At 42.1% G+C, this 22492-nt stretch overlaps 1 protein-coding gene across 1 annotated transcript in view; it reads right to left on the bottom strand.

Moving 5' to 3' along the window:
- The window catches only part of GPT2 (glutamic--pyruvic transaminase 2), a 45589-nt gene extending 24368 nt beyond the window's left edge, over window positions 1-21221 (bottom strand). The window contains exons 1-3 of the mRNA XM_054049050.1: window positions 20458-21221; window positions 3040-3129; window positions 747-855 (exon numbers count right to left, since the gene is read on the bottom strand). Coding sequence (XP_053905025.1) covers window positions 747-855; window positions 3040-3129; window positions 20458-20805 — 547 coding nt within the window. The 5' untranslated portion in view covers window positions 20806-21221. The remainder of the gene's footprint in view (window positions 1-746; window positions 856-3039; window positions 3130-20457) is intronic.
- Window positions 21222-22492: the final 1271 nt, after the last annotated feature.

Here is a 22492-nt window from a genome sequence, read left to right as displayed (position 1 = left end):
TTCAGCTGTCACAAGAATGACTACAAGGACAATGGTAGAATACATTTTACAATCAGGTGTATGTGCAATTTATATACCTTAGACTAGGGGCTCCCAAACTTTTTTCCAATTGGCACTGCACCATACTATTAACAGCTCTTGAGAAAAATTATTAATTTTAATTATTACATACATATAAACAATCACATTGTAAATAAATAATGTACGTTTCCTTTTCATTTTAATGTAAACAATCATAATGATAGAGATCCCTAGCAATATGCACTCAAAGCATTTTCTTTCATTTCGTAAAGAAATGCTTCAGGATCTTTGAAACCAAACAATTTGACTGGAGAATGCAGTTGCACTGGTGGCCCACCTTGTGGACGCAGTCCGCAGTTTGGGAATCTCTGCCTTAGACAAATAAACAGAATATGGGTCATTTTTCTGAGTGCCCATATACTATGATAATGGACTATCCAGAAATGTGTATATAATAAGCATCTTGCTGAGAAGTCTGCTTACTGCTTGACCTCTCAACAGCATGCACCCGTGGTTGCCTACCATCTTCTGCGTCAACCCCATCTTGTTAGTAGAGAGTCTTGTAAACACTCCTTGTTCATAATTCCATGGACCACTTCCTCCCCACCCAACTTCATCTAATTACATCCTTTCTAAAAGGCCCATCACTACACAAGCTTAATATATTAAAACAGAAAATATCAGACCTATAATTAAAAACAATTGACGTTAGATAAAAATCTTACCTAAGCTATTCCCTCCACACCCCTGCAAGATCCGTCTGGCTCTCTTCTTAGAGTCTTCTGGGAAGCTTGGGCTGTCCAACAGGTTTGGGTATGTACAAAGTGCAACCACCTACAGTACCAAAAAAAACGTTGTAAATTGACTATTGCTATCGGTTGCTCAATGCCACTGGATGCTTATTTTTAAGCTGTTAACATGAAAGTTAGATCCTTTGAGATGAAGGATATCAATAGAATAGGTCTCAAACTATTTAAAAAAATATTCCCCCTCTCCCTCCCAAAAAACATTAAAAATGTAAATATTTGTCATCAGAGTTTGGAACCTAATTAATAACGCTGAGAGCAGCAAATGCCTTTTTCTTATTTGTATTACAGTTGATTGAGATTGGGGCCCCACTGGGCTAAGCATTGTACAACCATATAGTAAGAGATCATTCCTGCCCTGAAAAATGTACAATCTCAAAAGAAAAAGGGCTAAAGAAATAGTTATTTCTAGCACCATTTTACAGATGAGGATAAGATGAGTTACCCAAGGTCACTCAGGAAGTCTGTGGAAGAAGTGGGAAATGAACGCCAGCCTCCTGAGTCCCAGCCCTAGTCATACTTCTCTGAAATAACCTTTGCAGTTTTTATTTTACTATTTGAATTGCTAAAGGTATTTAAATAAGAAATGAAAGGAGAGCAGAGGGTAGAAGTGGAACCATGCTCTAAAGAAAATAAACTATGATGAAGAAATTTAAGCCACAGTGAGGGAAATCAAGAGGTCCCTAATGAGAGCAGTTTTAACTTGTCTCAATCTCTGCCTTGTTTTCCATGCATTCTCCAGATGACATGGATGGGCCATAGTATCCTTGCTGGTCAGCGATGGTAGCAGAATGAATGCATGTATGTATATCACAGGGAGAAGGGATCTCTGAATTCAGAGCTAAGTTATTTGATGTTTTAGTTGATCAGAATTAATTTGTTATAATGAGTTGTGGTAATTTATTATCTTTATGAAAGATAATGGAGTTTGCTACCCTGTTTCCCCGAAAATAAGACAGTGTCTTATATTAATTTTTGCTCCCAAAGATGCGCTAGGTCTTATTTTCAGGGGATGTCTTATTTTTCAGAAATGAAAAATGCCTTATTATCGGTGGATGCCTTATTATCGGGGAGGTCTTATTATCGGGGGGATGCCTTATATTACAACGAGAGGCAAAACTGTAAGTAGGCCTTATTTTCGGAGGATGTCTTATTTTCGGGGAAACAGGGTAAATGACTTGTAAAAAATTATATATATTTAGAAAATGGTGAGCTGCACTGTTTTTATCATCTGTGTTTGTACAACGTGTAGTACAATGTGGCCCCAAACCTGATTGGAACCTTTGAGTGATGCCATAATATTAATAAATTAAATGCAATTTGAGGATTTTACATGCGTAAATGCATAAAATGTTAATTGACAACGTACTTGTAGCTACAAGTCTTTAGTTGTTCTTGCCTTGGTATAGTTTCTACAATAGAACTCATGCCTGGATGCTAAACACATTCTCCAAAACTAGCCCAGAGATGTTAAGATATTAAGGTCCTTAAAAGATGCATACAACCCAATTTACGCATGCAAATACCTTGTGCACACTCAGATTAACTATTTGTGAACAGAGGTCTGCTATGCATTTAACCCCCTTCGTGCATATGCAAATACTTGATCCGCAGGCTCAGAAGTGGTATTTGAACACACAAATCAGGCACATGCAATTGGTTGTGTACAACTGTTTGTACACACCTTTGAAAAGTCAGGCCCTAAAAGGACACTGTTGGATTAAAAACAGTCTATTCTTTTCCTTATCTATATTACCAATAACTGGTTTTCTGGCAGAGGATGCGAGCAAAGGGCCAGGAGAGGGCATGCCAGGAGGTGGACATTTCAGGGGCATAAAAGAGGGAGAATACTGTAGAGGGACACATGCAAAAGAGGGCCACAGAGGGGACTACTAGAAGGCAAACTATTGGAGTTTTGATGGTAGAGGCACTACTGGAAAAGCTGAACTGGTAGCTCCATATATCGCATCCCATGTATGCATGGAAGTAACGTCCATTCACACAAGCAAACAAATAACTAAGCATGAAACATGTATAGGCTATAAAGCACAACTGGTAACATAGTGAAAAAACAATTGAGTAGTTTTGTGTTAGTCATATTGGGGGAATCAAGTGTTTAGCTACAACAAATTTCATGAGCTAGCAAACCATGTCTGAAATTTTGTGATATTCTATAGAGGAAACAAACAATATTATCTCATAAAATTATTACCTGACGAAGGAAAGTGATGGGCTGCTGTCCCATTGCATGTGCATCACCAATGTTGGCCTTAATGACCTCAGTAAAAGGCTTTTTGATTCCCTGAAAGTGAGACAATGCACTGTTAGTTTTAAAGTACACCAAGTTTTTCTATACACCGTTTATTTTACCACTTAACTGCATCAGTTTAAAAACAGCTATAATTAAACCAGTACAACCCCAGAGTGTTGACACAGTTATACTGGTATAAAGGTGCTTATATTGGTATAACTTATTTATTTTTTATTTATTATAATGCAATAACAATAATTAGTAATATCTAACTTTTTCACTGCATTTTTCATCAACAGATCTCACAGCACTTTACAAAAGAAAAACAGGACACATTTTCAAAGCATGGCCTCTAGTTTTACCCCCACATTTGCAATACAAAGGATGGATTTGAATGTATGTGTGTGTAGTTCTGGGCACAGACTCAAAGAAAAAAGATGGACTTTGAGGTCCTTGGAAAAATGTTCCCTCTTTCCCCGCTAATAATAAAATAAGGAATTATTATTATTATTAAGCTAGAACAGTGGTTGTGCTTAGTTAAGGAAAGATGTCCCTAACCTGCTATGACCCTAGGAGTCCTTCAAAACCAGCTGGCAGAGGGCACACCATACCATAACTCCCATTAGGCTGGACACATGCATTGAACCAACACCTTATTGTCATAAAAGGTGTTACATAAGGTATCATATGCAAACCAGTAACATGCAGGTCATTAGTATTATTGCGTAATGTATGTACAGGTAATGTATAAAGAATTATAAACGTGTGCTGAAAATTTGTTAAAAGATACTCTGCAAGCAATGCATAAACCCAGCCTGTCCTAGACAAAAGAATGTTATTTTGCCTCTTTTCCTGTGTCTATAATGTAAATTGAGCCAGGTAATACCTCAGAGGACAATGAAAGATACATCTGCATAGAAGGAAAACAAAGTCATAGAGCTAAATGAGCAAGAAAACCCATTTTAATAATCATGATGGAAGATTGAGCCTGCACCCCTAGGAAACTTCCTGGCTCTTGAAATGGAGACAGTAGATTTTGGGAATTATAAACAAACGCAAAGAGCCATGTTAGCATCTATCGTCTAGGGCAGTGGTTCCCAAACTTCAACAACCTGTGAACCCCTTTCACTATAATGTCAAGTCTCCCGAACCTCCTCCTAAAAATGAATATTTCCAGGGATTTTCTCCTTTACCTTAGTATAAATTATAAAAGCAATGATCTTAGAAATGTAAAATTTGTTTTTATGACATGCTTATGACATACTGTTTATTATTATTAATCATTACAGTATTTTTATTACATTATGAAAACGGCAACACTCTTTCAAGATCTCACTTTCGTAGCTTGTATCACTTTGAATAAGCCTGTTATAAGACAAGGCTCCTAGGTTTCATCAAGGAGTATCAGATGTGAAACAGCATGAAGGTATTTAAGAAGCCAACTCAAAGAGTTCCTCCTACACAAGCATTCAGATCTTGAGCAGTCCAGGCAAACAACGCATGTTACAACAAAGCTTAAACTTGTTCTTCATAAAAATTTTAAAAACCAATACTAGCTGCCTATTTAATTTTAAAAACAACAAAAAATATCCCTCCCTTTCCATGTCTTATAAGAAGTCTTGAAGTTTAAATCTCAGTGTGATAGATCTGCTTGCTTTGATCTGTTTAGCTCTTGGAAGTCCAGGGGCTCCGTGCTGCTGGCTCCGTGCTGCCCAGGGTTCCTAGGGACAGCTCTGTCCGCCATTAGGGAATTTCCTCCCCGAGAACCCCCTGTAACATTTTGTGAACCCCCAGGGGCTCCTGAATCCCAGTTTGGGAACCACTAGTCTAGGGGACAAAGGGGAAGTGGTGCCCATTGAGCTAATGAAAAGTGGATCCTCTTGGCCTCAAAACCAAGAGTAGCTGGAACTGAAAAACCTGTTTAGATAAAAGATTGCAACATGCTGAAGTTAAGTTTTAGTCACTAAAAAGCATGTTTTATTTTGTTTTACTTTTAACCATATCCGTGTCTTTTATTCTTACTTATCACCAGGGATCCTAGAAATCTGTTTGCAATGGAAAAACAAGGAATTTGTGTTTTTATAGAGAATCTTTAATTTTGTGAAAAAATAAAAACATACATTAACTAAATTTTACTGAAAGTTCCAGTGTCACTTATACAATGTGCATAACCTCTCCCTCTTGTGGTTGATTTTTGATTGCGCTTTAAATTTACATAGCTAGACATACTCCAATAAACTGCTTCCGGCGTACAGAGGTTATTCAATGGCATACAGGGATTTGTGTTTTCATGCAACTAATTTTTCACTTCAGCCTCCAGATGTGAGTAATTAAAGTTATGAAAAGATGCTGAAAATGTTTTTAAAAAAAATCACCCCATAAGACCATGTCACTGAGTTTGGCAAGGACAAATTTCATATTGATGGTAGGCTTCTAACTTGCTTAAAATTTTTAAATATAAACAATAAAACATTTTATTCCACTGATACCTCTATATATTGTGACTAGGGAAACTAAAGTTCAGCATTTTATTTTAATCGCAGAAAAACACAGATTTTTATGGTTTTTTTAGTGGAGAATTTTGGGGGTGGGTTACCACGGAAAACTAGGATCCCTGCTTATCACATACATATCTGTTCTTTGTTAATAAACATATTCTTATTTTATTACAAAACTATCTCAGTTCTGTGTATCAAACTGAAGGGCGAAGTCCTCAGCTAAATTAACAGGCTGTGTGATTGGTCTCTGTGGAGGCAAAATAAACTTAACTTCTATGAGGGTCCAGTAAGAGAGACTGGACACTGCAGGGGAGATGGTTTTGGGGAGACTCAGGACTGTTGGTCTCAACCTTAGGAATAATCAGGCTGGTGGAAGCCAGGGTGAGGCCATTGTGCTCTGAGCATTGTATCAGGGCTCTGAGCCAACGCAGCAAGCACACAAGCACCCGGGGTCACACGGCAGAAGGTGACACAACCTCTTACTGGTTTGGGTGAACCCCCATAGTGTTACACTTGCATAATGAGTAACAAACTCTAGGGGAAAAAAATTCTTTAAGCACGTTCGAAGTCATTACATACCAGTTTAGGAAGAATTTAGAAATATTTTACAAGTATTTTTAGGCCCTGTCTACACAGGTATTGACCCAAGTTTAAAGAAGCATGCTGCCAACAATGCCTACAAGTTAAAGAGAACATTTCCTGCACTATGAAACAAACAGAATTTAGCAATAGCTGCTAGATCAGGGGTCGGCAACGTTCGGCACGCGGCTCGCCAGGGTAAGCACCCTAACGGGCCGGGCCAGTTTTATTTACCTGCTGACGCGGCAGGTTTGGCCAATCACGACCCCCATTCGCCGCGATTCGCCATCCTGGGCGAAGGGGGTGGCGGGAAGTGGCACGGGCCGAGGGATGTGCTGGCCATGGCTTCCCGCCGCCCCCATTGGCCCGGGACGGCGAACCGTTGCCGACCCCTGGGCTAGATTCTATTATGGCCCAACTGGGTTTTAGATAAAGTTTGATCTAGCTTCTGTTGACAGGGCTAAACCATGGTGAGATCAAGTTTAAATGGTGGCCTTGGTAGACACCAAGGCTACAATACACTTTTAAAATGGATTTCTGGTCCCTGTCCACACTAGCCAGCTCAATCATGAGCCCAATCACACACTTCTTACTCTAACAGTTTTGTCTGGGTAAGCAGTGAAGCATAAGGTCACAATCAGAACCCAGCTCAGCCACAGACAGCTTTAAACAGGTCTCATAAAGCAGTGTTATAACTCAGCTGAAAGCCCCACTGTGGACTGAGCCTTTGGGTTCAGAGAGTTTTGATTCTATGGCAGCTTTGTTTGCAGGGGCATACTGCAAATGACCAGAGACAAGCAGTGCAATACACCAGAACACAGTTTTGTGGTAAGGTAATGAAAATCTGAAATTGCACATAATCACATGCATTACTCACCCTGCCCCAAAGCAACACAAGTCTTACACACCTGCCCCATAACACTATCTCAGGTAAAAGAATAGTTATAGAACCTGCTGGTGGGCCATGGGGAAAGAGAAGCCAGTCAGGAAACGTCAGCAGATGATGTAATGAAAACCATAATGCACCCATCTACCTAGAGATCCTCCATAACAAGACCTTTATACATTTCTGGCCATTCTGTAACTTATTTCCCATCCCCTTCTTCCTCTCCAGACTGGACCTGAAACTACATCTGTGAGGTGGGCAGGATGAAAGGAGAGCATTTGAGGTCAACAGTGGTGAAGCAGATTGGCTGGGGTAACCGAACAGGAGAGAGGGAAGGGAGGGGAAGCAGGATGACTTGAGGAAAATAAAAGACAGGAAATAAATGTAAACAAGTTTAGTTCTTTTGATTGTTTGTTTATGCACTGTCTGCCTAATTAATGTTTGTGTCTTGTCTAGTTAGACTGCAAGCTCTATGGCTAGAAAATGTGTCGTACTACATTATGTGTTTGCACAGATACTAGGACAGTGTGGCCATGATTGGGGATTTTAGATGTTAACTGATGTAAATGTTAATAGTAAAAACACTAGCATTTAAAATTTTTGATCTGTGAAATCTAAACAGTTGGCTGTTTTTTCTAGCCATACTTCTCCTATGACAGTGGTTCTCAAACTTTTGTACTGGTGACCCCTTTCACATAGCAAGCCTCTAAGTGCGACCCCCCCTTATAAATTAAAAACACTTTTTAATATATTTAACACCATTATAAATGCTGGAGGCAAAGCGGGGTTTGTGGTGGAGGCTGACAGCTCACGACCCCCCACGTAAAAACCTCACGACCCCCTGTGGGGTCCCAACCCCCAGTCTGAGAACCCCTGTCCTATGAGGAATTGAATCCATTATGAGAATAGAGGGAAAGCACTTGAACACTAATTTGTAATCACAGCTCTCTTTAAAAGGAAAAAAAAGAATAGAAAAAAAAGCTTTAAGTGACTGGTTTGTAGGACCAGGCAATGCAACTGTCTTCTTTTGTCTGCATCAAGTGTTATGAACAGGACTTGCGTTACTGTTACATTTCTTTACCGAGAAGTCAGTGGGTATTAGCATAGAGACTGGATGTGGTGAAGGTAACAATGGTCGCCATGGGACTAAGATCTTAGTCGATTTCTGTTACAACAGATGATGCCATTCAGAGACAGGCAAACAATAACATTCAAGCTTCCTTTGAAATGGAGCAGGTAGAGAGGCAAGATGCAGCTGAAGGTCTCATCTTACCCTGACTCAATAGACTCAAAGAATGTGTTTTTCAAAATTTTAAGCCAACACAATTTAAAAAGACACACCCTTTTTGCTTGTCAAGACAAAGCCTTCTGGATTTACACAGGAGAAGTGCTTGGAATGAAGTACAGATCCTTCATAATTCAAAATCTGATTTTTAGGGTTCAATAGTTTTACTGGACCGGAATTACATCCTTTCCTGTTCCTCAGAATCAAGTATCATTTCTGACTAATAAAATAATGGATTGGGAATATGTTGCTTTCTTCAAATAAGCTGGAGGTCCACAGAGAACAAAGGCCATTTTCATTTGTTTTTAAGTTTAAAATTACAAACAAAAAGGCACAAAGAAATGGCCAAAATCAGCTCTAGAGAATGTAGCCAAAACTCTTATTGACAGTAATGGCAATTGCTCTTGCTTACAACAAGGCTGGATTTGGTTCCCTGTGTAAGAGTTGGAATTTTGTCTTAGAGTAAGACACTATATTATGCTTGTTTTGAGCTGTAAAACACAGTTCAAAGGGACCACATAACAGTTCCCCAGCCATATATTAACAAAACTGGAACAGAAACATCTTGACAAAGAAGAGAAATGACCAACACAAACAAGTCATGCAGCTTGTCACTTTTCGTCCATAAATGCTACAGCATTCCTTGGTTTAAAAAAAAAAAAAAGGAGGTATACAGAAACCACCTCTTCATTCTTCATCGAAATACAAGAGACTAGCCTTTCCGCACGTACAGCAGGGCTCCCATGTTAGACTGTAAAGGGAGGGAGGGAGGGAGGGATTCATTTAATGGGATCTAGCCAACTTCATAGCACTTAGAGCCTGCATTGCAGAAAAGTAAATATATTACCTGCTCCTTAAATCTAGGCTATGACTTCCCTGCCAAAAAGTGTATGGAGGAGTTGGTTTGGGGTTTTTTAAAAGCACAATAATTATCTCACTGTAAAATCCCAGTAGAGACAAGGTACCTGTAGTTTTTACCGTGCAGTAGCTAGACAAGGACAACACTATACCCTCCCCTGCCCATGACTGACCTTGCCTAACTTACTTCATGGTAAAACTACAGTGCCTTGTCTCCACTGGGATTTTACAGTTGGATGGCTAATGCACATTAGTTATCCCACAGTAAAAACCTACCTTTCTTTAGCAGTAAAGAAAGAGCCCTAGTTAGTTAACCAACAAAAGGCATCAATTCCTTGGAACCCTGTCTGTCACACATGCCCTCACCTTTCCTCACTCTGGAGTTAACAGAGCTGTGGAAACCTGTCAGAGGAATGTAGGAAACAGGAATAAATTTATGCATAATAACACAACTGTAATCTTTTCCATTTCTACTTCAATATGTCCTTCCCCTTCCCCCCGCTCCCCCGCTTTTTTTTTTTTTTTTAAATGAAGGAAGTGCCAGAAATGTGCAAGTCTAGGTCTGGAAATAGATGCTGTATTGACAGCTCTGTATACTGAAGAAGTCTTTTGCAGGAGGGGTAGAAGAGGAGAGTGCAGGGGGAGATTAAGAACCAGTGAACACAATAAGGTGTTGTGCAAATGTCCAAGTGCTTCACCTCAAATCTGGGGATGAAAGACTCGCTCTTTAGCCCTTCTGCTGAGATTGTCAACAAGAGGGATAATTGCAGGGATGGTGGGTTTTGACTGGAACTGGACTGAAGTTATGATAGGCAATAACTTTCAGTTGCTACCTTCTTGGGCTGGATTTCAACTGGCAACCTAGAAACAAAAGGTTCCATCATCTCCATTAACACTCCCTTTCCCCAGTCTGTGTGTCATCTCCTTTGGAATAGGTTCAGTTTGCCTCTTATACCCCTGCAGCTCTCCTCCTTTCATTGAAATCCCCACTATCCCTTTAAGAAACCAGATCAGCAAATGCTTCTTATTTTCAGTCTTTGCTCATTCTTGTCCGTCTCTCATTGTTTCACCTTCATCACCATCTCTTCCTCTCTCCTCTCACAGGTCTCAGCTCTCTAGCTGTGCCCACATTAGAGAAACGTTTCTTTTTTTAATTCCTTACATAAACCAGGCCTGTCTGTGTTGTGGATTGCACAAATAAGAGAAGGTTACATAATTAATGGGACGAGAAGACAAAAAAACACCACAACTGAGCTGGGTACCCCAGAGGCCAAGTACTTTTTAAAAAATGACCTAAAAAGCACCACCCTCAGGCACCTAACTCATAGGAACTTCAAGGCCTGAATTAGCATTCTAATCTTCTGTTATTAAACCAGATCTCAGCAGCAAAAAAACCTGACCTGCTTACCACAGAGCATGGCTTTGAATTTGTGTTATGCATGTATAATTCAAGCTGACAAGAACTGTAATTGATGGGGAAGGAAAATGAGGAGTCTGGATTCTGACTTGTGACTTGAAATAGCAGTGATGAGCCTTAATGTCCCCTGGACTAGGATGAGGTAATTGGTGGTACTAAGAGCCAGTGGCTAGACTACCAACAACAGGAGTATGTTGCAAAAGATGATTATTTGTATTTAAATGTACCAGCAAGATTCCAGTCAGAGGAATATCCATGAAAATAAAAAAAATATATGTAAGATTTAATTTTAACATTTTTTTAAATAAAGGAATTATATAATACTCAGTACATGTGATTAGGCCTCCCATTAAAGAAACTCCTAAATTATAGTGGAATAACTTGGAAAAGATTTTGCCATTATATTTCATGAGAAGACTGAATTATTGTGTCTTGTGGATTGCATTCTGCTGAACATATATGGCAGTGTTTATCAGGGCATGTTGCAATTACCCTTGAAAAATAAATTAGAAGTTTGAGGGATTTTTTTTTAAAGTTGCATCTGCTTCTGAAGAATGTTTTTCCACTTAACTATCAAAGCAGAGGAAATAAGTTCTCTGTGCAAATTTTAAAACTAACTGCACATCACATAACATTCTCTTTACTCATGTGATTTTACACAAAAAAACATCAAAAAAGTAATGTTTGCCAAAATCATAAAACAATGCAACTTTCTCATCCTAATCTGCATCAGTTTTCACCAGTGTTACAGAAAGCAAGATTTTACTACTCCAGTGGTCACCAACCCATCAATCTTGATCGACTGGTTGATCCTGGGGACTCTCCCAATCAATCGCAATCTCCTGCCACCACAGCACAGTGGGGATGCCTGCAGCTAAGGCAGGCTCCCTGCCTGCCACAGCCCCATGCCGCTCTCAGAAATGGATAGCACGCCCCTGCAGCCGCCCCAGGGGTGGGGGAACAAGGGTCTCCACGCGCTGCTCCTGCCTGTAAACACCACCTCCACAGGCCGGGAACGAGGAACTGTGGCCAATGGGAGCTTTGAGTGTGGTGCCTGCAGAGAGGGGCAGCGTGCAGAGCTATGTTCACCCCGCCCCACCCAGGGGCTGCAGGGGCGTGTTGGCCCCTTCTGGGAGTGGCGTGGGACCAGGGCAGGCAGGGAGCCTGCCTTAGCCTCGCTGCGCCTCCAACCAAGGTAAGTGCCGCCCAGTGGGAGGCCGCATCCTATTGCCCAGCCCTGAGCCCTCTCCCAGAGCCAGTACCCCATACCCCTCCTGCACCCGACCACCCTCTCAGAGCCAGCAGCCTGTGCCCCCTCATGCACCCCAACTCCCTGCCCCAGCCTTGACCCCCCTCCCAGAGCCAGCACCCCACTCCCCCTCCTGCCTCCCAACGCTCTGCCCCAGCCCGGAGCCCCCTCCCAGAGCCAGCACCCCGCACCCGCTCCTGCACTCCAACACTCTGCCCCAGCCCGGATCCCCCTCCTGCACCCGAACACCCTCCCAGTGCTTGCACCCCTCATCCCTCCTGCACCCCAAGCTCCTGCCCCAGCCCTGAGCCCCCTGCTACAGCCAGCACCCCAAACCCCCTCCTGCACCCCAACCCGATGCCCCAGCCTGATGAAAGTGAGTGACAGTGGGGGAGAGTGAGCAAGGGAGAGAGGGAGGGGTGGAGTGAGCGGGGTAGATCCTTGGTTGCCCTTAAATTCAAAAAGTGATCTTGGGCGTAAAAAGGCTGGAGACCACTGCACTATTGTATCTTCCTATTACGTAACATGTGCAGGCAAATGAGGAAGAACAGTTCTGTCTTGATGAGGTTGTGACAAAGTGGGACTGTTCTTAATGTTTCCTCTGAATACTGTGTGTGCCTCAGTTTCCCCTATGCATTTCTTAAGTCTCTAGGTGTTGGGGAAAGGCCAGTGTGCATAAATCACTGACACTCTGTCTCCTGGCAACAAATGGCCAGGGCCCCTTCCCCCCCTGCAAGGAAATAGCTAAAGGTGAACAAAGAGATCAGGTGACCTCCTGGCCAAGGAAAGAGACAAAGCCAAGAGAAGGAGGGGCTGGAGGGGGTTTGGGAGTTGGAGCTACCTGGGGACTAGGAGTGAGGGCAGACGTGGGTGTCTGGCTCTCTGAACCCCATAATGGACCTGGCCGAGGGGTCCCATTTGCTGCTGTACCTACAAGCTCTGTTTTAGACTGCGTTCCTGTCATCTAATAAACCTCTGTTTTACTGGCTGGCTGAGAGTCACGTCTGACTGCAAAGTGGGGGGTGCAGAACTCTTTGGCTTCCCCAGGACCCCGCCTGGGCGGATTCGCTGTGGGAAGCGCACGGAGGGGCATATGCTGAATGCTCCCAGGAGAGACCCAGGAGGTGAAGCGGTGTGAGCTTCTTGCCCTGAAGACAGTCTGCTCCAAGGGAGAGGAGGCTCCCCAAAGTCCTGACTGGCTTTGTGGGGAGCAGTTCCAGAGCATCGCCTGGGGACTCCGTGACAGAGGTCAACAGCTATCTCCTGGGAGATGTTTTTCTACTGCTTTCTCCCCCTGCTCAGGACATATTAGGCTAAACATCAATTTTCATATTAAATTAGCCATCCTGTGTTTGAGTGTGATCAATAAATCATGTCATTGTTGGTTTTTCCTGAATGTCAAATCATATTTCTACATGTCAGTGTCTAATCTGTTTGTTATTGTACTTTTCCACAGCTCCAGGACACTGTCAACTCACATTTAGCCTTAAATTAGGCTAGTAAGTCAGAAGAGATGTTTCCATACAATTTAAAAACCTCAAAAGGCAAAAAAAAGGAGTTACCGAACAGTCACACCAGTATTTTTAACCCAAACATTACAGCACATGAAACCTGAAATTAGGACTATTAAAGTGAAAATGATTTCATTACTGCCATTGTCCAAACAGAGGTAAGTACAGAAAGTAAACCAATGGCTTAAACCGTAGGCGGCATGCAAACAGATTTTCAGTGCACTCACACTGCCCGGGTCCGGGCCACTGGTCAGGGGGCTCTGCATTTTAATTTAATTTTAAATGAAGCTTCTGAAACATTTTTAAAACCTTATTTACTGTACATATAACAATAGTTTAGTTATATATTATAGACTTATAGAAAGAGACCTTCTAAAAACATTAAAATGTATTACTGCCACGCAAAACCTTAAATTAGAGTGAATAAATGAAGACTCGGCACACCACTTCTGAAAGGTTGCTGACGCCTGGATTAAATAGTGAAGAGTAAAATGAATATAAAATTTTCACTTGAACCAATATAAGTTGTTACTGACAACATGAATAAAGAAAATCATTTGTATACAACGTGTGACTTAATTTGACAGTTTCACTTTAGAAGATACTATTGTCAGAGTGTATGTTTCAATTCTGACCTGCAGATCTTACCCCTCAAACGTACTTCAATCTCCAGGCCCATTCAGTTCTTTGCCTACCACAGGGGTGGGGAACCTTTTCTATCAGGGGCCACTGACCCACAGAAAAAAAATCAGTCGGGAGCCACACACAGCTTCGCACGGGGCTGGGAGGGACAGAGGCTCGGGGCTTCCACCCGCAGCGGGGCAAGCAGGTGCTTCCAGCTCCAGCCCCGTGGGAGGAGGGAAGTTGGTACTTAATTCCTGAACTGAAATAACATTTTTAATGACTATTAAATGTTTACAAAGGGGCACTGAAAATGTCTAAACTAGGGGGAATGTATTTGAGGCAGGGGGACACACACTGGCAATTGCTGGGAGGTGGCAAATCAGCATTAAAATAGAGTACATTGCATTGGGTGCTTCGAATAAGATGGGACACTGCTGTCTACTTAAAGGCAAATGACTGCAGACCCTATTGTGGAGTTCAATGGGATAAACTTTAGTCACCCTGGTCTGAAAATGCTTCCTACATATATTGCAAATAAGAGTTCTGGGATTCTGGCAGTGATGAAACTATCTGAGCACTGGGAGTATTTTGAGCTCAACCCCTCAGAATACAATGGTGATTTGTATTAAATTATCTTTTGTAACAATAGAGCAAAGAAAATTCCATTCCAAGAATGTGTTGATTTGAAACAATAAGCATGCATTTCTACAACAAATATTTTGCTCTTCAATATATTCTGTTTAATTTTTAATTTAAAAATATGACCATCATCTATCTTATTTAAAAAAAAATTCATTTCCAAACCAGCACTAAAAAGGGTCAACAAAAAAGAATCCCCCTATCCTGCCTCTTCCAATCACTATACCGCCACCATGTGCTGCTTAGTCTTCTCCTTGGAAAAAGCCAAAGTGAACTCTGCACCACGCCTCAAAAGTCAGCAATCTCTAGAAGCTGGGAGAAGGAAATTGTAGATGTTGAAGGCCCTTCCCCTGAAAGCACACTGCCTCCAGCCGTTCTGAAATTCAAACCTACCACAGCGACTAGTACCAGAAGGAGCACAGTTACTCTCAACTATCACAATGGTGCTCAAATAGGGAAACGGTCTACATGGTAGCCAAGACCCAAAGCATGGAAATTTTATCTTGCAGTTGGTCAGAAAGTGAAGTTTTTCCTGTGGAAAATATTGGTCAAAATCTGAAAAATTTCTATTTGAAAATGCCACTGCAATGTCTCATGAGAGCTACATTTCATGTGTCTCATGGCCCACTTCTTTTCTATGGCCCAGTCCTCCTGGCTGGACCACATTTCCCATGATGCAATACAGTCTTCTCCTGCTTGCTAAGCCACCATGGTGCATTATGGGAGACACAGCCCAGCTGGGGAGCCCAGATCATAGAAAACTGGGGCATAAGTCACCCAGACTACAACACCCATGAGACACTGTGGTGGCATCTCCGAATAAAAATTTAGTTTTCAGCCAAAGTTTTTGGGGTGTTTGGTTTTTCAACAAAAGTAAAAATCTTTTGCAGAAAGCTGACACTTTTTGCAACAAAAAAATTCATTTAGTCAAAAACCAAATTAACATTTCAGCCAGCCCATTTTCTATAGATTAAAAACTTGATTTTTTTTACATTGGTGTAAGCTGGAATCCAGTGAAATCCATGCAGTTCACATAGAATGTGCTCCACCTGCACAACTAAGCAAGCAATCTTATTCTTTTCTAGCTGGAGTGTCAAAGTGGTCTTCAGGATTAGACCCACATACATTACATTGCAAGAGAAACTTAAAAAAACCAAGACCACTCCAATATCCAAAATAGGAGGGAGTTCAAGAAAAAGCATTTCCTTAAATTATCAAAAATAATCAAAACCTCTTCAGTCAAGAAGTGAGGAGGAAAAACTGTGTGTAACCCTGAAATGAAAGAATGATACTGCAAAATGAATAGTTTTCAGAGTAGCAGCCGTGTTAGTCTGTATCCGCAAAAAGAAGAACAGGAGTACTAGTGGCACCTTAGAGACTAACAAATTTATTAGAGCATAAGCTTTCGTGGACTACAGCCCACTTCTTCGGATGCATAAGGTGCCACTAGTACTCCTGTTCTTCTTTTTGCAAAATGAATAGGACACCACTGGCCACCATGTCAGAAAAGTACAATAAAATGACAAAGACATCAGGATAAATCTTCCTAACCACAACGGACACCTATCCTGGACACATTGCCTGTGGGAGAGGCTTTTTATTTTATACTTTGGTAATGTGTTCAGCTTGACATGCCAATATGAAATGTAATTGTACTGAAAAAAATTAATGAGACTGTTGGTCACTTCTTAATAACTATGGCACAGTTTATATTAGACAGAGCGAGTTTCAACCTCTTATGCAAAAGAAGATGGGGGGGAGGCAATTCTGAACACATCCACTTCCTAAGAATGAGGAGCAGTCATGAATATGGAGGTGCATGGGGGGTATGAACCTGACTGACAAGGGGTTGGCATCCCTTCTCAACTCCATCTGCCACATCCTCCAAGCTTCTTCTCCCCACCCATCAGCATCACTTCTGTCTGCAGTGGGAATCAGCCAAGCTCCTTCTCAGCCATGTCCCTAAACCTGCAAAAGGCCAGAGCACGCACTGTGTTTTTTGTGAAAAGGAAACAGAACTGAAAGTCATCCAATCACATACTGACGACAATGCAGCCAAATATAGACTTAGAGTAGGCATCTGATGACATAAGATATTTCAACTATAAATTATGGTACTCGGAATTTATCATTCTGTTCATAAAAAGCCACCCACTGCTTGTATAGAACAGCATTCTACTAGCTGAGGTATTGCTTAAGGAATAGATGTTCAAAGTGCATAATTGTGCCTGTCAGAATGCTGTTAAGGATTCAATGCAAGGAGTGAACAACTTGAGCACAACAGCAAGAAAGGAAAGTGTTGACTGCAGCTGCTTTTGCATATTTTGGTGGATCACAACGTTCTTTGCAGATACACTTATTCAGCTTTCTCACATCTCCTCCTCCTCCCCCTTCCCATTAGGCACTCGTTGGCTCAGTAAACTATGTTTGCTTTATTTGTCTTCAGCCGGTGCATAGTCACGTGGACCTAAATACAGATGGCCATTGATAATATTCCATTGTGCTGTTTTGAGAAAGAAAAACTTGTTTTTTACATGGAAAAATCTGCCACAAAGCAGGAGCCAAACAGCTGAAAATTGCATTTTATAAAAACCATTAGCAGTGACTTTTTCTTATGTTAACAAGGGGCTCTCAAAAGGTTAGCCCCTTTAGCCAGTGAGGTAGCTTGTGTATCATGCATGCATACGCTTACAGAGAGAAGGATTGAAGAACTGGGAAAATATATTCATTTGTTTCCCAGGTTACATAAAAAGGCTTTTTCCAACCATAATCAAGGTAGGGGTCAACACTAGTTAGCAAAACAAACATATAGTCACTGAATATGCTGGAAGTGTTTATATTTTATTCCTAAAATCATAGATAGCACAGAGTTCCATTGTATGACAGAGTGACAGCGACAATCCTGCAAGTGAGTTTTAGAGGCCAATCCCCAAGAAATGTTTTGACATATAATGCATCAGAGAAATAGCACAGAGGGAGCAAACTCCGTAAGAGGCAGAGAAATCATCCCTTCAATTTAGGTGTGAAATTAAAAAACAAAACAAATAAATAAATAATACCACAGTCTTAGGACCTCCCCTAGAGCTCTCTCCAGGACATGACTGAAAGACGGAGTTTACATTTAAAGGGGCTTTTGAAAAGTTTCTTTTTAGCATTACTGAATTACACTCAGAAAATCATTTGTGCAAAGCTCAACCTCTCTGAATCCAAATCATCCATCATATAAATAACAACAAAAGAGAACCAAATAATTTAGAAAGGCAAAACTTGTGGTCATTTGTTGCATTTAGCCCATCTATAGTATTCTTCTACACACATTTGCCAGTCAGTCTTCACAAGGCCCCTCACTAAGATCCTCCACAAACCAAAACCAGAGGTAATATCTTTTATTAGACCAACTTCTGCTCAAGAAAAGGACAAGCTTTCGAGCTACTCATAACTTTTCCTCAGGTTTATATATGTTATAGATGATAAAAGTCTGTCCACATTGATTAGGAAAGCTGTGGTGTAAACACTGCTAGTAATAACAATGCCTAAATCACTAAAATGTTTTTTTTAACATCAGTAGGGATTCTATAGATGAGGAATCTGAGGCCAAGGTGTTAAGGCCAAAATTTTCTAAAGCAATGACTGATTTTGGTACCTAAATTGGAACACTCTGGGCCCAGTCTTCAGACATGCTAAAGATCCACAACTCCCAAATGTAGGTGCTCAATATTCCAAAAAACAGGCCCAACGTTTCACGTTGGGCACATTTAAAATAGATGAATAAATAAAATACCTAAATATGGAGCCACACAACCTCAGTGACCATTTTAGAAAACATGAGGCTATGGCTATGCTAGAGAGCTTACCTTGGTGAAGCTGCGCCACTGTAAGCTCTCTAATGTCATCGCTCTAAGCCCATGGGAGAGAGCTCTCCGGTTGGCTTAACTATTTCAACCCCTATGAGCAGCGGTAGCTGAAGCTCTCCCACCGACATAGCATTGTCCACACTAGCACTTATGTCGGTGTAACTTATGTTGCTCACGGGGTTGGTTTACTCCAGGGGTCAGCAACCTTTGAGAAATGGTGTGCTAAGTCTTCATTAATGTAAGGTTTTGCGTGCCAGTAATACATTTTACAGGGACCAGCAGATGGAACCCCAGACCGGCAGCATGGGCAGCAGAGGAACCCCAGACCGGCAGACTGAGCCACTCAGACTGAGCCGTTCAGCCTGCTGCTGGTCTGGGGATCCAGCCACCAGCTCCTGCCAGCCGGGATCCCGGCCGCAGGCCTCTCTCAGCCCACTGCCGGCCTGGGGTTCCGTTCATCCAGGCAGGCAGCGGGCTGAGCGGGCCGGCAGCCTGGACCCCGGCTGGCAACAGAGTCCCAATAAAAATCAGCTTGCGTGCCGCCTTTGGCACGCGTGCCGCAGGTTACCGATCCCTGGTTTACTCAGACCCCTGAGCAACAAATTATGCTGACATAAGCTGTAGTGTAGACATAGCCTTAATGACTTCAGCTTGAAAAAAAAGAAGGGAGTAACAGGGACCTGAAGTATTCAAAACTATGATGGGTATAGTGGATGTAGTTAAGACCTTTTCAGTTCTAGAAATAATACATGTTTCAGGGATATTCCCGATATTTAAAATTGGGAACACCACTTAAACATATAGTAGCTCTAAAATTAGAGTGAATATTTTAAATGCACCCACTGTATAGGGAAAACTGATCACTTACCTTTTTAGCCCACGAAAGCTTATGCCCTAATAAATGTGTTAGTCTCTAAGGTGCCACAATTACTCCTCATTGTTTTCACCTTTTTGTGTAAACACAAAGGGGCACTGGATTACACCAAAGAGTGTTAGAGGGGCAAGGCAGAAAAAGAAAAGTAAATACTGCTTTCACAGTGTATATGTCAGTTGACCTGTGCAATGAGGCAGGAGATAGTAACAAATGTTTTGGAGAGAGCATTTGTTTATTGTCTTTTTCCTCTTCCACCTCCAAAGAGACCTGACTAGTTTTATAACTATTAACACTTCTTGTACATATAGTGCTATACTACATCAGATCAAGATTTTAAAAAGACAAGGACAGTTAACTGAGTTGGGGAGGGGGGGGAGTATTGATATTATTTATTTCTCCTGCGTTAGCATGCCTGTCACCAGTCAGGATGAGGGCTATATTACTCTAGGTATTGTGAAGTTACATAAAATTACAAGACATTTCCCACAAAATCCATTAACAAAAACGGGTGATGACAAAAACATGTTTCATTCAGCAGCCTGACTCAACTGCAAAAAAAAAAAAAAAAAAAGTGGTAAGGGGAGAAAATTAGTTAAGTTTTAATGTAAGAGTTTAACAAAGGTAACAAAATTATTTTAAGTATTAATTTTTAACCTGACTGTCCATTTAGCTAGAACTTCACAGCACCCCAATTTCACCCTGTCAATGCCTTATATAGAAGTGGTTACAAAGCCATTTCCTGAAACTTTAAGGGAAGCAAGCATCGGGGAAGTGGGGGGCTTGAGAAAGCGCAGGCTGTGTCTGATATTTATTTACCATGTTTTCTTTTGCTAATTCTGCCGCTGATTACCAACGTGCAGGAGGGGACGGGCAGGAACGTGCATTCCTTCCTGGGTTCCCCCAGCCCCAATCAGGAGCCGCTGCAGCGGAGGAGTGGCCGGGGGCTGGCCCAGCACGGCCCCGGGCAGAAAGAGAGCAACACCTGGCCAAGTGGCCGGAAGAACAAAGGGGGTCGCCCATCTCCCTCTGCCCGACACCCAGGAGTGTAGGGAAGTGGTCTGGGAATCAGCCCGAGCGCTCATCCCCGCCTCGCCATGCGCCTCACCTTCCGCAGCTCCTTCTCGATCTCGCCAGCTTTCAGGACAATGGGGCCCCTCACGGCGTATTCCACCGCTTTCACCTGGGGGTTCATGGATTCCAGCGTCAGGATTTTCTCCCTGCTCGTCTTCTCATTGATTTTCACTGCAGAGGCCTTAGCAGCGCTGTTCCAACGCACGAGTCCTTCTCTCCCCGGGCGAGTACGCTGGGTAAAGCGCTGCTGGTGCTGTTTCCCCTCCACCAGCGAGGCAATGCATCGCAAAGCCACGTTTCTCCTTCCATTCCTGCAGGACCCTGGCCCTTTACAGCCCGGGCTTGCCGCAGTTTGCTTGGTAAGCATTGCAAACCGATGCATGCTCCTGGCGGGTAGCCGCTTCCAAATAATAATAAATAATTTTTACAAATTGGAAATATTAAAAATCTACACAGACAAATAAAAGGTGCAATCAGAAGCAATTCCGGTGGACAGGCACAGTTACAAGTGCATGCTCAGTTCTCTGCAGTCTCCCCCACATCCAGATCCTTGAAACTTAATTGCAATAGACACAACTGATCTTGTAATGCCACCAGGTTATCAATAAATCACACCATTGCAACACCTTAGCGTTGAGGAAAAAATTAAAATAAAAGTAAAAAGGATCTCTGCATTAATACATTGTCCCGGGAAAACCCATTTAGCTCAGAACTGCAAACCAACACGCTCAACCCTCTGCTACTAGTAACCCGCTTTCCAAGCATGCAAAAGTAACAGAGCTTGCACCAGCCAGACCACCAGTCGCGCTGCTTGGTGGGGTTTGTAGTTCTTACAAACTCTCCACAGCGTCTGCCCACAGCATCAGGTGATGAGGCAGCAAACTACCATACCCAGAGTCCCCTCAAAGCTGGGTACGTCATGTATGTTCGTTGTGTCGGCTGTAAGCTGAAAAGTGGTAGAGGGAGCTGATGCATGATAAGAGATGCTGTAGGGTATTAAATAAAGGTGGCGACTGCCGAATAAATAATGGAGTTATTTCCCTCCTACCACCCCTCGTTAGAGGGGGAAAAAACAGCATAGATATCTGGTATCCTCGATGAGAGCTGGCACTGGCCGCAGGTTTGGAGGCTGGTGCGAGCCTTTGCTGCATCATCCTGGAACCAGGACCGAGTAAGGCAGTAGTTTAAAAGGACACTTACATTTTAGAAACACTGTTACTTTGCATTTATAATCCGAAAGTCTCAAAGCCCCTTACAGATGTTCGTTAAACTACACAGACATTTGGGGTAAGTAATAGTGTTATTCCCAGTTCACGGATATGGAAACTGAGATAGAGAGAGAGAGGTTAAAATGCTTTCCCTAGGGTACAAAGCAAGACTGGCTCCCAAAACCTCTCTTAAAGTATTAGATTATACTCCTTTTGTTTCAAAATTTTTTTTTTTTTTTTTTTTTTGGTATTCTGTTATTTTAGCCTATTAGAAACCTTTCGATATCTTTTCTCTGCTGATTTTTGTCCCTGTCCGTTTGGCAAAAACAGATCCCCTCTCTCCTGCCCTTGCTTCTTGTCTCCTTGGAATTTCAATTTTAACGTGACTTTCTAGTTTATTTCTTGTTTCATCTATATATCACCCCATCTGTCGGGTGCTGATGATGATTAGCCAGTTCATAGGTTGAAGGAACGTTAAATTACAATAGGTGCTCAAGGAAACAGTAGCAATTTCAGGCACTCATTTTGCTATTCCAGCATATTCTCCTAGACTAGCAGCTCCCCCTCTCTCAGAAAATTAAAGGTTCTCTCTTTTTCTCCTTATTCTTACTAGCTGATGGGAAGGGGAAGGCTCTTTTCTTCTCTTGGGGGATCCATTCCTATTTTCATTAAAATCAGCTGGAGTTTGGCCACTTACTTCAGGGGGCGAGGAGCAAGAGCAGGAAAGAGAGCTTTGAGGAGGGAGGTGGACAGGTGCATGTGGTCTCTTTGGTCCCTCTCCAAGCTATTATAGGGGAGGAGGCCCTTTCTCATTTGTCCTGGCTCAGAGGTAGGGATTGCTTTCTTCTTTCCAAGCTGATG

This window comes from Malaclemys terrapin, chromosome 14, assembly GCF_027887155.1.
Source record: "Malaclemys terrapin pileata isolate rMalTer1 chromosome 14, rMalTer1.hap1, whole genome shotgun sequence".
Lineage (NCBI taxonomy): Eukaryota > Metazoa > Chordata > Testudines > Emydidae > Malaclemys > Malaclemys terrapin.
Note: the sequence above shows the minus strand (reverse complement) of the source record. Positions and strands in the feature narration are given on the sequence as shown.